Source organism: Geotrypetes seraphini, chromosome 9 (assembly GCF_902459505.1).
Source record: "Geotrypetes seraphini chromosome 9, aGeoSer1.1, whole genome shotgun sequence".
NCBI classification, from domain to species: Eukaryota; Metazoa; Chordata; class Amphibia; order Gymnophiona; family Dermophiidae; genus Geotrypetes; species Geotrypetes seraphini.
In genome coordinates, this window is record NC_047092.1 from 87,974,428 (window position 1) to 87,989,291 (window position 14,864).

Below are 14,864 nucleotides of genomic sequence, written 5' to 3' on the forward strand. Positions count from 1 at the left end.
CACGGCCACGGATCACACACCACGGCCGCAGTAATCACGCTTTTAAAGCGCATGCGCCACTAACCTTTTATATTGGACTATTCCATTTTCTCAATAAGCTTTCAGAGGCCAAATCTTTCTTCAAGACAGTACAGCAGGGGTGCCCACACTTTTTTGGCTTGCGAGCTACTTTTTAAAATGGCCAAGTCAAAATGATCTACCAACAATAAAATTTTAAAAAACACAAAGCACACTGTACGCAGAGAAAATGTTAATTATCATTTGTATTCGGGTTTTTTTTAAGAGGTCAAGGCTAAGGTGACCGTACGTCCCGTTTTCGGACTGACCATCCCGTTGTCCCAATCCATCGCTTCTGGACACCGAAATGTCCCGTTTTCAGGGACAGCGTCCCGAAGCAGTGCGTGGGGACACTGGGACGGGTGATCGCTTTCCCTGCCTGCTGCATCAATTCAAAGCCTGGTCCGCCGCTGATGCTTCTTGCCTTCTTCCAGACGCCAATTTTGACGTCTGAGAGGATGTTCCGGGCCAGCCAATCGCTGCATGGTTGGGCCAGAATGTCCTCTCCGACATCAAGATTGACATTGGTGAAGGGAGGAGGAGGAAGGCGGCTTTTGTTCCTGTCGCATCAGGGAAGCAGAGAAAAAGTAGATGACAATCGCGGCCCAAAACAGAGTGCCCGGGGCAGCTGCTCTCCTGCTCCCGCCTGTCTGCTAATACAGCCAAGAAGGGGAAAGCTGAAGAGTAGGGGGAGAGGAGGCCAGGCAAGAGATCGCTTCTCCCCCGCAGCCAAAAGTGGCCTTTTCAGAGGGTGCCCGACATGGCAGCTGCCCCGAAGTTTTCCCTCTGCCGCAACTTCCCATTTCCGACAGGACACATCGCGGCAGAGGGAAAGCTTCAGGGCAGCTGCCATACCAGGGCACTAATTTAGGAGTTTAGCAAAGAAGTTCGGACCCCCCCCCCCCCCCCCCCGGATCTGTTGCTGTTTGTTCCCCCCTAAAGCCGGCCCTAGGCACCTGCCTCCTTGGCCTACCCTTTAATTCGCTCTTATCCACAACCTCCGAGGACCAACTTCTGCCCAGAATTCCTTCCATATTCAGCTTCAACCTAAGTCTGAATTTTTTTTTTTTTTTGTGGGGGGGGGGAATCTTGGATCCATTGTTTGCTTGAATAAAATCTGTTTGTAGATGTGGAATGACTGAAGAAAGGAATTTTTTGTTTTCGTGGCAACAATAGGGGAGTCTACTAGATGACAAAGTAATTTTGAGGTGTCGGGGCAGGGGGATGCAGACTTGATGGCTTAAAAAAAAAAAGTCCCCCTTCTTGTCAATGCTGAGCCAATCATTCATGCATAAGGTGACCATACGTCCCGTTTTCAATGGGACAGTCCCATTTTTGGACCGACCGTCCCATTGTCCCGACCCACATAAGGACATAGGAAGGAGGCACTGGGGGCACAAGGACATAGGAAAGAGGCACTAGGGCAGGGGTAGGGAACTCCGGTCCTCGAGAGCCATATTCCAGTCGGGTTTTCAGGATTTCCCCAATGAATATGCATTGAAAGCAGTGCATGCAAATAGATCTGAAAACCCAACTGGAATATGGCTCTCGAGGACTGAAGTTCCCTACCCCTGCACTAGGGGCACTAAGGACATGGGAATGAGGCCATTATGAATTAATAAGATATTATGTGTACATGAAAAATGAATGGAAGAAATTGGGGGCGGGATTAGGGTGGGATTGGGGTGGGGGTAGGACTGGGTCTATGATTTTGGGAAAAAATCTTGCCCAGAGGCCGTTCTGGAGTCTGGTGCAAATGTCTAAGTTCCGAGTCTGGGGACTCTTTTGGTGTGGTACAGGTGCCTTAGCAGGGCCCTGTTAGATAGTCATTGTGAATCCAATCGTAAGTTAATCCATCTCAAAGCAGTTATAAATCCATTCCACATCAATAGTAAGAAATTTTTGTTGTGTAAGTATATACAGCAATTTATCTTATAATCCTGATAAGTTGTTGGTTGGTTGTTAGTTTGTTCCTCTTCAAAAGTTTTTTTAAACCTCTGAGGCTCCTAATGCCATGGCTGTAGCTAGGGTCCCACACCTCCAAAAACCCCTTCCCAAAATTTTTTTGACCCTTTCAGAGGTTTCTAGCTTTTATTCTGGCCAAAGCCAGATTATGGTTAAAACTCACCACTATCTTTCAATGTAAAAATACTTCAAAATGATTTTCCAGAAAAAAACACAAAAGAACAATAGTCAATAATCGCGGGCTCTCAGTAAAAGTCAGAATACTAGAAAGTTCCATTGCTGATTCCTGGACTTTAAGTTTAAATTATAGTCCTCTTCACCAAGACAGCCTTGTGTACAGGTCAATTAAGTAACTTTAAGTCCCACAGAAAAGGTTTCAAAAACGGAGTTCTTCCCACAAGCAGCATGAGTAATTATCGCAAACAGTTTTGCATTCAACATGCCTTGGATTCTCCCGCAGACCTCAGAGCAGGATTACTACTCCCAGAGCACTTAAGTAAGAACTATGCCGTTCCAAACAGGCAGCCTTCTTCAGCTGTTGCCAAGCCAACCACTTCTCAGCTGGTTCAGCTCAGAACGTAATGTAGTGCAATCACAGAAGAAATATACTTCAAGGTTTTTCTCTTATGCAGTTTAAGCAGCCTCCAAGTTTCATTACTGGTTTTAACTGAATCACACTCATAGCAGGCAATTTTCCACAGTAGCAGTTTTCAAACACAAAAATTCCAAACCCACATTAGCATAAACACTGGCAGCTTCAAAATCCTCACCACTCACTTTTACAGCAACTTATGCCCATGGCCTCAGCATAAGTTCCTGCCTCTGTTGCCCTGACTGGAGTATTCACAAACTCTGCTCCACTGGAAAGGAAGGGATTTCTTCCATCTCCCAGTCTCCATTGCTGCTGCTGCTGTCTGACTGGGTTAAGGGCTCAGGTTGCTGCTTGCACGGCTGTTGCCCTGCCTGCTTATCTTTCTGTTCTCTCTCTCTCTGCTCTTTACGGAGTTCATAGCCCCACCCCCTCAGCTTTGATTGGGGAATGGGACTGCTCTCTCTTCTCAGCTGTGTTGGTTTCTCAGGGACAGTGTTTCTCTGTCTCTGCCTTACAGAAGCAGAATGCACTCTGGGATTTAACCCTTAGCTGGAAGGGCAAAAGCTCTAGGCTGAACAAAGTCTTCCTGCACGTCATGTACTGACTCACTCGGGCTGCGATATCAGGTTCTAACTTGCTGATCTGGTCAGCTGTTCTGCATAAGTGCAAGATATTACTATCTTGGGACAAATCATTTATTAGCAGCTGATTTGTCAAAATATGTATACATTCATACATACATACATACATACAGTAAAATCTTGGTTTACGAGCATAATTTGTTCTGAAAACATGCTTGTAATCCAAAGCGAATTTCCCCATAAGAAATAATGGAAACTCAGTCAATTCATTCCACAATACAAAATACTAATGTACACTAGATGATGATCTATCAAATGGGAAAATGCTTGATTTTTCATGACTGCAACAAACATTTGGTATTGCAAGGTCTCAAAATTATAAATGGTTGCAGTTGAAGAAAGCCATTCAGAAGGGGTTCCCTGATTGGCAAAATTTTAAAAATTATTATAGCTTGCAGGTCCTATGCTTCCAGACAGATTCGGTAGGACATCAGGCTGCCCGGTAGTATAAATTAATATCTGATTTCTCGAATAAAAAACCAAAAAATGGTCTTAGACATTTGGAGCATTGAGATTAAGCAGTATTTTTCTGCATCTCAATGGCCACAAATTTGGACTTGGAGGATGAGATGTACGGTGTCAGCATCTATGAGACAAACATGTTTTTTTTTGTTACATAGATCGTTTTGGACCCCTGTTAGGTTACATAAGTTAGATTGTTCTAAATCTAATAGATGCTGGCACTGCCATCTAGACATAGGGACTTTGGATCATCTGTTGTTCTATTGGCCTTTGATACTTAACTTTTGGAGGTCAATATGGGGTAAGATTAACAACATATTGGAATCATCAATTCCACTGATGTATGAGGCGGTCATATGTGGAACGTTATTACATGTTAAACCCCCTATGGATCGATATAAATGTAGTATTTTTCTTATGACTTGGATAGCCATGCAGATGGTAACCTGAAACTGGAAAAGCTTTGACCACCTAAATTTCCCTTTCTGGTGGGCAAATTTATGCTCCAATTATAGATATGAAAAAATGAATGCTGATAGTCTGGGCCACAGTAATTTATTTAAATTGATTTGGGGCCCATTGACATCATATATTACTTCACTATAGTAGGTCTTTGAATATGAGTTAGTTTGTTATTTTTGTACGCAGCCATGGAAGGGGGGTATTTCTGTCCTAATTTTGACCTATGAATATTTACATTAGGGTGAGTGGGAGGGTGGGAGGGTATTATTAATTAGAATAGGGTAAGGCTATTGGAAAAATCTATGTTTATGTGTTGTATTGAATAATCATTGGGTGGGTGGGTAGAAGAAATGGTTTGGTTATGAATATTTGTAAGTTGAATGTGCTTTTGTTGACTAAATGTATGTAATTTTATATATTGCACTATTGTAGTTTGGAAAATCAATAAAGAATTTAAAAATACTAACGTACTTATATTGCAAGACCTTGCTCATTTAGAACAGTCACTACACTCCTGCAGCGTCAGAGAGAGAAGATCCATTGGTTCAGTTGTGATGTTGTATATTGTATGTACTTGTATTGCAAGACATTGCTTGTATATCAAGTTAAAATTTAATAAAATGTTTTGCTCGTCTAACAAAACATTTGCAAACCAAGTTACTTGCAATCCAAGGTTTTACCTTATGTGTGTGTGTGTGTGTGTGTATATATATGTATATGTATGTATATATAATACAGTGGAACCTTTGTTTACGAGCATAATTCGTTCCAGAAGCATGCTCGTAAACCAAATTACTCGTATATCAAAGCAAGTTTCCCCATAGAAGTAAGGGAAACTGCTTTGATTGGTTCCACCTCCCCCCCCCCCCCGAGGCTACCGGCGCTGCTCCATTCTCCCCCCCCCCCTTTGAGGAATCAGACGCTGTTCCAAACCCCTCCCTGTGATCCGGCTTCCCCTCCCCTGCAAACCGGCATCCTCCCCCCACTCGCATTGCCCCCCCCTCTACCGCGATCCTACTCCCTCCCCCCCCCCCCCCGAGCAGTCAATGACAATTCCTTTACCCGACTTGGCACCAGTGCCGGTGCCCGAAGATCCTCCCTCTTCTGGCGCGGCCTGGGCTGGACGGTGCATCGGAGATTCTCCTTCTTCTGGGCTGGGCTGGACTGGCTTTGAGCATTTGCGCATGCTCAAAGCCTTCTGGTCTCGCTCTCAATCTCGGAGAGAGCGAGACCAAAAGGCTTTGAGCATGCGCAAATGCTCAAAGCCAGTCCAGACCAGAAGAAGGAGGATCTCTGATGCACCGCCCAGCCCAGGCCGCGCCAGAAGAGGGAGGATCTTCGGGCACCGGCACTGGTGCCAAGTCGGGTAAAGGAAGTGTCATTGACTGCTCGAGGGGGGGAAAGTAGGATTGCGGTGTAGGGGGCAACGCGAGCGGGGGGATGCCGGATTGCTGGGGGGGATGCCGGATCGCAGGAGAGGGGCGCTCATACAGCGAGGCAAGCTCGGTTTACGAGGCACCAAGTTTGCGAATGTTTTGCTCGTCTTGCAAAACACTCGCAAACTGGTGCACTCGTAAACCGAGGTACCACTGTATATACATATTTACTTACACACACATACATACAGTAAAACCTTGGATTGCAAGTAACTTGGTTTGCAAATGTTTTGTGTGTATATATATATATATATATATATATGTGTGTGTATGTATGTATGCTTTTCGTGCACTAAAAGAATTGCACAGCAGTGTTTAATTTAATGAACTTTACTGATCAGTGTCATATGACTAGCTTATGTAAAAGCTCCTTTTCTAATAGACCTTTTTCATGGCATTTCTTCCAGGGGGCTTTGCTGTTAAATTGACCTTCTTAGTCATTACCTAATGTAGTTTTCTTCAATTGCTCCTTTTTTTTTTTTTATTCTTTCAGGGTGCTGATAAAAGTGTGAAAGGCCCAGATGGACTCATCGCCTTAGAAGCTACTGATAACCAGGCTATCAAGTTTCTCCTCAAGTGATGAAGAAATGGACTGATGTATTTTTTCTGTACTGTACACCACTCTTGTACTCTCATTCTGCTGTCTTTCTCGCTCTAATTTCAATTTTCTTCAGCTTAACACTAGGTGGAGGAATAGTGTTGAAATTAATCTAAGAAAACCCATTTTACTTTACAGTAAAGAGATTTTTTTAAACTGAGTAGATATCTTGTATTGCGTCTTAGCTGCTTACAGCAATTGTCTGGTCTAACAAATAAATTCAAAGGAAGGATTTATGACTAGTGTTAAGCAGGTATGTCTGGAAGTACAACTTGATAGCATCCTGTTTGTGCTGTTGAAGTGAATTCTTAATCCTTTTCCATTTGCTTTGATCATTGATGTACAGTGTATCTTAAATTTATCTGTGGCCAAAACCTTACCCTGGACTTAAACTATTCTATAAACAAGAATATAAACCAACCTGAATATAAACAGAGGTAACCATTTTCTCCCCCCCAAAAAGGGGGGAAAAAGGTTGACTCGAATATAAATTGAGGATAGACATTTGGGTCATCATGGTGAGCCACTATATAAAGACTAGAAGTCCTTGCTATATGTTTTAACACATTTATTACCTGCTGATCTTCCTTCCTGTCTCCCAGTAACTGACTTGATGCAGCTGCTGTTTTGGCCCCCAAAAAGATTAATTAAACAACTCAACATTATGAGAGTAAAACATGATATGTATCGATATGTGGAGAGTGATGAGGAAAAAGCAATCATGTTAAATACTTCTATTCTGTGTTCATGGAAGAAGATCCTGGAGAAGGACCGAAATTGTATGGGAAAGTTAGACATGAGAATGGAGTAGATACCGTGCCGTTTATGAACAACTTGAAAAAAATTGAAGGTGGACAAAGCGTTGGGACAGATGGGATCTATCCCAGGATATTGAAGGAGCTCAGAGAAGTTCTGGCGGGTCCTATTAAAGATTTGTTCAACAAATCTTTGGAGATGGGTGTGGTTCCTGGAGAACAGTGGATGTGGTCCCTATTCACAAAAGTGGTCGCAGAGATAAAATGGGAAACTACAGGCCAGTAAGCCTAACCGGTTATTTGAAAAATAATAGAAGCATTGCTGAAAGAAAGGAGAGTGAAATTCCTAGAATCAAATGGGTTACAGGATCCAAGGTAACATGGTTTTACTAAAGATAAATCGTGCCAGATGAATCTGATTGAATTTTTTGATTGGGTGACTAGAGAATTGGATCAAGGGCATATACTAGATGTAATTTACTTAGATTTCAGCAAAGCCTTTGACACGGTTCCTCATAGAAGGCTCTTGAACAAACTTGATGGGCTGAAGTTAGGACCCAAAGTGGTGAACTGGATTAGAAACTGGTTCACAGCAGACGCCAGAAGTTGGTGGTTAAAGTAATTCGCTCGGAGGAGGGAAAGGTGAGTAGTGAAGTCCCTCAGGGATCGATGCTGGGGCCAATCCTGTTCAATATATTTGTGAGCGACATTGCCAAAGGGTTAGAAGGAAATTTTGCCTTTTTGTGGATGATACCAAGATTTGTAACAGAGTAGACACCGAGGAGGGAGTGGAAACCATGAAAAAAGATCTACAAAAGTTAAAGAATTGTCTAATATCTGGTAACTAAAATTCAATGCAAGGAAGTGCAGAGTAATGCATTTGGGGATTAGAAATAGGAAGGAGCCGTATGTGCTTGGAGGAGAGAGGCTGATGTGCACGGATGGGGAGATGGACCTTGGGGTAATAGTGTCTGAAGATCTAAAGGCGAAGAAACAGTGTGACAAGGCGGTGGCTGTTGCCAGAAGGATACTAGGCTGTATTGAGGCATGACCAATAAAAGAAAGAAGGTGTTGATGCCCTTGTACAGGTCAGTGGTGAGGTAGAGAGCTGCACGGGAACGGGGATGACGGGAATCCCGTGGGTATCCCACGGGTTCCCCCTTCGGGTCGCGGGGATCCCATGGGGATGCCCCCTAAGGTCACGGGAATCCCGTGGGGACGCCTCCGAGGGTCGCGGGGTTCCTGCGGGGCTGGATGTACTCAGCCGCGAGGCTCGTCTTCCCCCTACCTGCCCTGCCGCAGCACACAGCCGAACGGAAGTCTTCCCGATGTCAGTACTGACGTCTGAGGGAGGGCTTAAGCAAAGCCCTCCCTCCCTCCGTCAGTGCTGACATCGGGAAGACTTCCGGTCGGCTGTGTGCTGCGCTGGGCAGGTAGGGAGAAGACGAGCCTCGCAATGATCCCTTCCACTGTCTCTTCAATAACAAAAGTTGGACTTTGCATCCCTTCTCATGGCTATGAAATCTCAAATGACGGGGAAATTTTTATGGACTTTTAATCAAAAAGAAGGTGCCCTTGTATTTCTTTGTTTATCTACAAAATGGCATGATTAAATATTAATACAAATTATAATCCACAATACAGACTCTTTTCAGCAAATTCCGTATATTCCATATACACCTTCATAGCATTACAATCATGACTTTGTAGCAAAAGCATTCTTTTCCTTCACTCTCTGTTTTTCATACCATATTTCATCCTGTCATCTCGTTTTCTTTTTTTTTTTTTTTTTACTGGAATTTTCAGCTGTAAATCCAAAAGACAGAATTGAGGATTGTGCAATACATCAGGATACTTCTTTTGCCTTTGAGTAACGCTGTTTATTTTTGTCTAATCCAAGTTTTCAAGCCAAAGCATTTAATATGCAATAGTGCATTAGCTACCAAGGAGACACAGATCTGGGAGCCGATCTCCCAATTCACAGCTTTGTTTTTGAACCATAAAGTTTATCGCACTGGGAGGTTTGTCGGACTGGGCCTGTTCTGTTGTCGGGTGGGCGGGGAAGCGCCACGTAGATAAGGGGGCAGGGAGAGAGAAAGGGAGGAAAGGTGGAGTGGGGAGGAAAAGACGCTTAAGGGAAATGGGGAAAACTGAGGGGGGAGAAGGACGCTGAAAGCACATGGGGAAGACAAAGGGGTGGAGAAGGATGCTGAAAGGACATGGGGAAGACGGGGGGGAGAAGGACACTGAAAGGACATGGGAAAGACGGGGGGAGAAGGACGCTGAAAGGACATATGAACGGCAGGGGGGAGAAGGACGCTGAAAGCACATGGGGAAGACAAAAGGGTGGAGAAGGATGCTGAAAGCACATGGGGAAGACAAAGGGGTGGAGAAGGATGCTGAAAGCACATGGGGAAGACGGGGAGAAGGACACTGAAAGCACATGTGAAAGACAGGGGGGGGAGAAGGACGCTGACAGGACATGGGAAAGATGGGGGAGAAGGACACTGAAAGGAAATGGGGAAGAGAGAGTGGGGAGAAGACGCTGGCAGGGAAGAAGACAGAGATGCCAGACTATGGGGGGAGCGGAGGGAAGAAGATGGGTGCCAGACCAATTTGGAAGGGGGGAGAAAGGGAGAGGCACAGTAACAGAGCAAATGGAAGACGCAGAGAGAAGAGAGACAGTGGATGGAAGGAATTGAATGAGAACATGAGGAAAGCAGAAACCAGGCAACAAAGGTTTCTTTTTTTTTGCTTCAGGATAAAGTAGTATATTAGTTGTGTTGATAAAAATTTATAAACAGAAGCTCTGGTAGAAACCCGTTTACAAAGTATGTATTCTTCCCAATCAAAACATTTCTATTCAAAAAGCACGTCCCTAACTAGTCTCCTCCCCTTTCTTGAATATCACATTAGTCAACTCCTAGAACCTTTCCTTCCAAAAATATTCAGATTCCTAAATAAGCATTTACCTCACTATCCAACAAACTTCTTACGTCATTGTTATGTAACTTCTCGTCTGTAACCCGTATATACTGATATTCTCCACTGTATCCTGTTATCACTTGATTCTCTGATATGTAATTCTTATAATTGAATCCTCTACCACACCATGTAAAGTACATGAATCACTGTTATGTAATTTCTCTAGATAATCTTTGTTACGCAATTCTCTCAATAATGTCCAGATCTCTTATAATTTGTAATCCGCCTAGAACCACAAGCCACAGGCGGAATAGAAATCACTAATGTAATGTAATGTAATGTAATATTTCCAAATTAATAGTTTTTTTGCTTATTTGTAAATGGGTTTCTACCAGAGCCTTTAATTCAGTAGCATAATTAAATGAAATAACTATTTCTGAAGTTTATAGGGACGGGCGGGAACAGAGGGGATTCTTCACGGGGACGGGTGGTGACGGAGGGGATTCCTCACAGGGACGAAGGGGATTCCTTGTGGGGATGGAGGGATTCCTCACGGGGACGGATTCCTCATGGGATTCCTCATGGGGATAGGTGGGACTTTGGCGGGGACGGGCGGGATTTCTGTCCCCGCCCAACTCTCTATGATGAGGCCCCACTTGGAGTACTGTGTTCAATTTTGGAGACTGTATCTGGTGAAGGACATAAAAAGACTTGAAGCGGTCCAGAGGAAGGTGATGAAAATGGTAGGAGGTTTGCGCTAGAAGACGTATGAGGAGAGACTGGAAGCCCTGAATATGTATACCTTAGAGCAGGGGTGTCAAAGTCCCTCCTCGAGGGCCGCAATCCAGTCAGGTTTTCAGGATTTCCTAAATGAATATTGTCATCAACCGTCTCAGGACAATGGGCCCTGAGCGGCTGGGACAAGAAAATTGTGCTCTTGTGAGCCGCGGTTAGCTGCACAAGGAAAAATACTGCCATACCAGGTAAGTATAGTTTCTTAAACAAAAACTCAGGATTTATTCTTTCACTTGCACTGAACATAAAGTTTTGTCAGGATGTTTCTGCGTTTAGCAAATAGTCCCAAATCAACAGTAAAAAGAAAAACAAAACAGCAAACTGTCTCAAAGTGGAAATGTCCCAAAGTTCAAGTCTTTCCAAAATTCAGGCTATTGGCTTCAGCCCATACTTATTTTTATGCAATAAAAAAATCTAAAACATTCCAAACACCAACAGTCTTTAAACTTGACTATTGCAGCACTAGTCAGAGTTATGACTGTGACTATCCCAGCAGCTTGAATACTTGGCAGGCAGTGCGCTTTACGTGGTGATAAACTGCCAAAAAGGCCCACAATCCCACCACTAAAATACGGGAGGCTAACCCCCACTACCTGGGCTGGATACAGTCCTTTTCTCATGAAAGAGAAACCAAAAACACCTTCACATAAATCTTTTAAATCTTCTGGAGTTCTGGGTTTATAAAGCTCCTACAGGGCATAACATAACCTTGGAAGTCCTTCATACAATAAGGTCACAGCTATTCACTTTTATTCCACGAGCGGCTTGCCTTCCATGAAGCAAACTTCCATTGGAAGAATCTCACTCACTGGAGCAGCAGATGGATCCAGGTCAATTTCCATGGCTTGGGGTTCTTCATTCTCCTTGAAAGAAGATTCTTCTCCGGCTTCTAAAAGCTCCATACATTCTAGTGGAGAACCGCTATCAGAATCTCCCAGCCCTGAGCTCTGCTGCCTGTCCTGTGCCTCTCCTCCTCTTAATTGACTCTTCAGGAGCATTCCTCTCTGAGCAACTAGTTTGGGAAGGATTTCCTATCAGCAACCCTGGAGGGGAGAGGGGGATGGGTGCTCTGCACTCGTGCTCTCTGCCTCCCTCTAGAGTCTAAGGAAGAAACAGCATCAGGAGTATCAATAAGAGATTTACTGGAATCAATGGGAGAAGGGTTTGCCTTTAAACTAGACTCAGTTCTAGGGACACACCTAGCAGGCATAGGCTGCATACCACAATATGCATGAGATTTATCAGCATACACTGAAAGCACTGCATGCAAATAGATATCATGCATATTCATTGGGGAAATCCTGACAACCCAACTGGATTTCAGCCCTCGAGGAGGGACTTTGACACCCCTGCCCTAGAGGAAAGGATGAACAGGGGAGATATGATTCAGACGTTCAAATACTTGAAAAGTATTAATGTAGAGAAAGGAAAATGGTAAAACCAGAGGGCATAATTTAAGGTTGAGGGGTGGTAGATTCAAGAGTAATGTTAGGAAATTCTTTATGGAGAGGGTGGTTGATGCGTGTAATGTGCTCCCAAGGGAGGTGGTGGAGAAGAAAACTGAGTTCAAACAAGCATGTGATGAACACAGAAGATCTCTAATCAGAAAATAATGGGTATACATTGAAGGAACATAGGCCAGTACTGGGCAGGCTTGCACAGCCTGTGTCCCATATGTGAACATTCAGTTGAGGACAGGCTGGGAAGAGTTTGGATGGTTAAGATGGGCTGGAGTGAGCTTTGACGGAGACTCCAGTAGATGGAACCTAAGCACACTACTGGGCAGGGCTCTGGGTTTCTGGCCCAGAAATATCTAAATAAAAGGACCTTTTAAACTAAATAGCACAGTTACTTACTGTAACAGGTGTTATCCAGGGACAGCAGGCAGCTATTCTCACATATGGGTGACGTCATCCACGGAGCCCAGATGCGGATGCCTCACAAGCAGACTTGCTTGAAGAAACTCGAAGTTTCGAGTCACCCACACCGCATATGCGCGAGTGCCTTCCCGCCCAGCACAGGGCGCGTCTCCTCAGTTCAGATAGCTAACAGAAAAGCCAACCCAGGGGAGGTGGGTGGGTTGTGAGAATAGCTGCCTGCTGTCCCTGGATAACACCTGTTACAGTAAGTAACTGTGCTTTATCCCAGGACAAGCAGGCAGGTATTCTCACATATGGGTGACCTCCAAGCTAACCAGAATGGGATGGTGGGAGTGTTGGCAATTTAGGAGAATAAATTTTGTAATATTGTTTGGCCAAACTGTCCATCCCGTCTGGAGAAAGTATCCAGACAATAGTAAGAAGTGAAGGTATGAACCGAGGACCAAGTAGCAGCCTTGCAAATTTCCTCAATAGGTGTAGATCTGAGGAAAGCTACTGAAGCTGCCATTGCTCTGACTTATGCAGATGACTTTACAATCATTATCCTTTTCAATACTTCTCCCTCTGAAATCACCCCCATGGCAACAGAAGCATTAAACCTGATGGAACAATGGACCACAGAATTCAGACTGAAGCTTAATTCAGATAAAACTAAATTCTTCACAGCCTCGCCACACCCACCTGTCACCACAACACCACTATGCATCAACAATCTCAGCTACCCTATTCAATCTACAATGAAGGTTCTGGGGGTAATACTGGACCAAGGTCTAACCATGAAAGACCATGTGGACTCCCTAGTCAGAAAGGGGTTTTTTACTCTCTGGAAACTTAGATCCATTAGAGCATACTTCGACGCTTCTTCATTCAGCATTCTGGTACAATCCCTAATGCTAAGCCATCTTGATTATTGTAATATTGCCCATCTGGCAATCTCCCAAAAGAAAATGCAGAGACTACAACTGATACAAAATGCGGCAGTCAGATTGATCTTTGGGTTGAAGAAGTCCGATCACTTAACCCCTTCCTACCGACTCCTGCACTGGCTGCCAATGGAACATAAGAACATAAGAAGTTGCCTCCACTGGGTCAGACCAGAGGTCCATCGCACCCAGCAGTCCGCTCCCACGGCGGCCCATCAGGTCCATGACCTGTGAAGTGGTTTCTGACTAATCCTATAACCTACCTCTACTTCTATCTGTACCCCTCAATCCCCTTTTCTTTTAGGAACCTATCTAGACCCTCCTTGAACCCCTGTAGCGTGCTCTGGCCTATCACAGCCTCCGGGAACGCGTTCCATGTGTCCACCACCCTCTGAGTGAAAAAGAACTTCCTAGCATTTGTTCTAAACCTGTCCTTTTTCAATTTCTCCGAGTGCCCCCTTGTACTTGTGGCTCCCCACAGCCTGAAGAATTTGTCCCTGTCTACCTTCTCTATGCCCTTCATGATTTTGAAGGTTTCTATCATGTCTCCTCTAAGTCTCCGCTTTTCCAGGGAGAATAGCCCCAGCATTTCCAATCTGTCAGCGTATGAGAAGTTTTCCATACCTTTTATCAGCTTTGTCACTCTTCTCTGGACTCCCTCAAGTACCGCCATGTCCTTTTTGAGGTACGGCGACCAGTACTGGACACAGTATTCCAGATGTGGGCGCACCATCGCCCGATACAGCGGCAAAATGACTTCCTTCATCCTGGTTGTGATACCCTTTTTGATGATACCCAACATTCTGTTCGCTTTCTTTGAGGCTGTCGCACACTGTGCTGATGTTTTCAATGTTGTGTCCACCATCACCCCCAGGTCTCTTTCAAGTTTGCTCACCCCCAGCAACGATCCTCCCATTTTATAGTTGAACATCGGGTTCTTTTTCCCTACATGCATGACCTTACATTTTTCAGTGTTAAAACTCATTTGCCATTTTCTTGCCCAGTCTTCCAATCTCATTAAGTCCCTTTGCAGGTCTCCACAGTCTTCCTTGGTTCTAACCCTGCTGTAGAGTTTGGTGTCGTCCGCAAATTTAATGACCTCACAGTTCGTCCCTGTCTCCAAGTCGTTAATAAATATATTGAACAGGAGCGGTCCCAGCACCGACCCCTATGGGACTCCACTCGTGACCCATTGCCATTCTGAGTAATGGCCCTTTACTCCAACCCTTTGTTTCCTGCCTGCCAGCCAGTGTTTGATCCATCGGTGGATATCCCCTTGCACCCCGTGGTTCCACAGCTTCTTAAGCAGCCGTTCGTGGGGTACCTTGTCGAAGGCTTTTTGGAAGTCAAGGTAAATGATGTCAATGGATTCC

General features: G+C 44.5%; 1 protein-coding gene across 4 annotated transcripts in view; it reads left to right on the plus strand.

Annotated features, from left to right (window-relative positions):
* MTPN (myotrophin) overlaps positions 1–6,376 on the plus strand; it is a 205,842-nt gene extending 199,466 nt beyond the window's left edge. For all 4 annotated transcript variants that reach the window (XM_033958119.1, XM_033958118.1, XM_033958120.1 and 1 more), the window contains one exon: positions 6,109–6,376. In XM_033958119.1, coding sequence (XP_033814010.1) covers positions 6,109–6,195 — 87 coding nt within the window. In that variant the 3' untranslated portion in view covers positions 6,196–6,376. The remainder of the gene's footprint in view (positions 1–6,108) is intronic.
* The last annotated feature ends 8,488 nt before the right edge of the window (positions 6,377–14,864 follow it).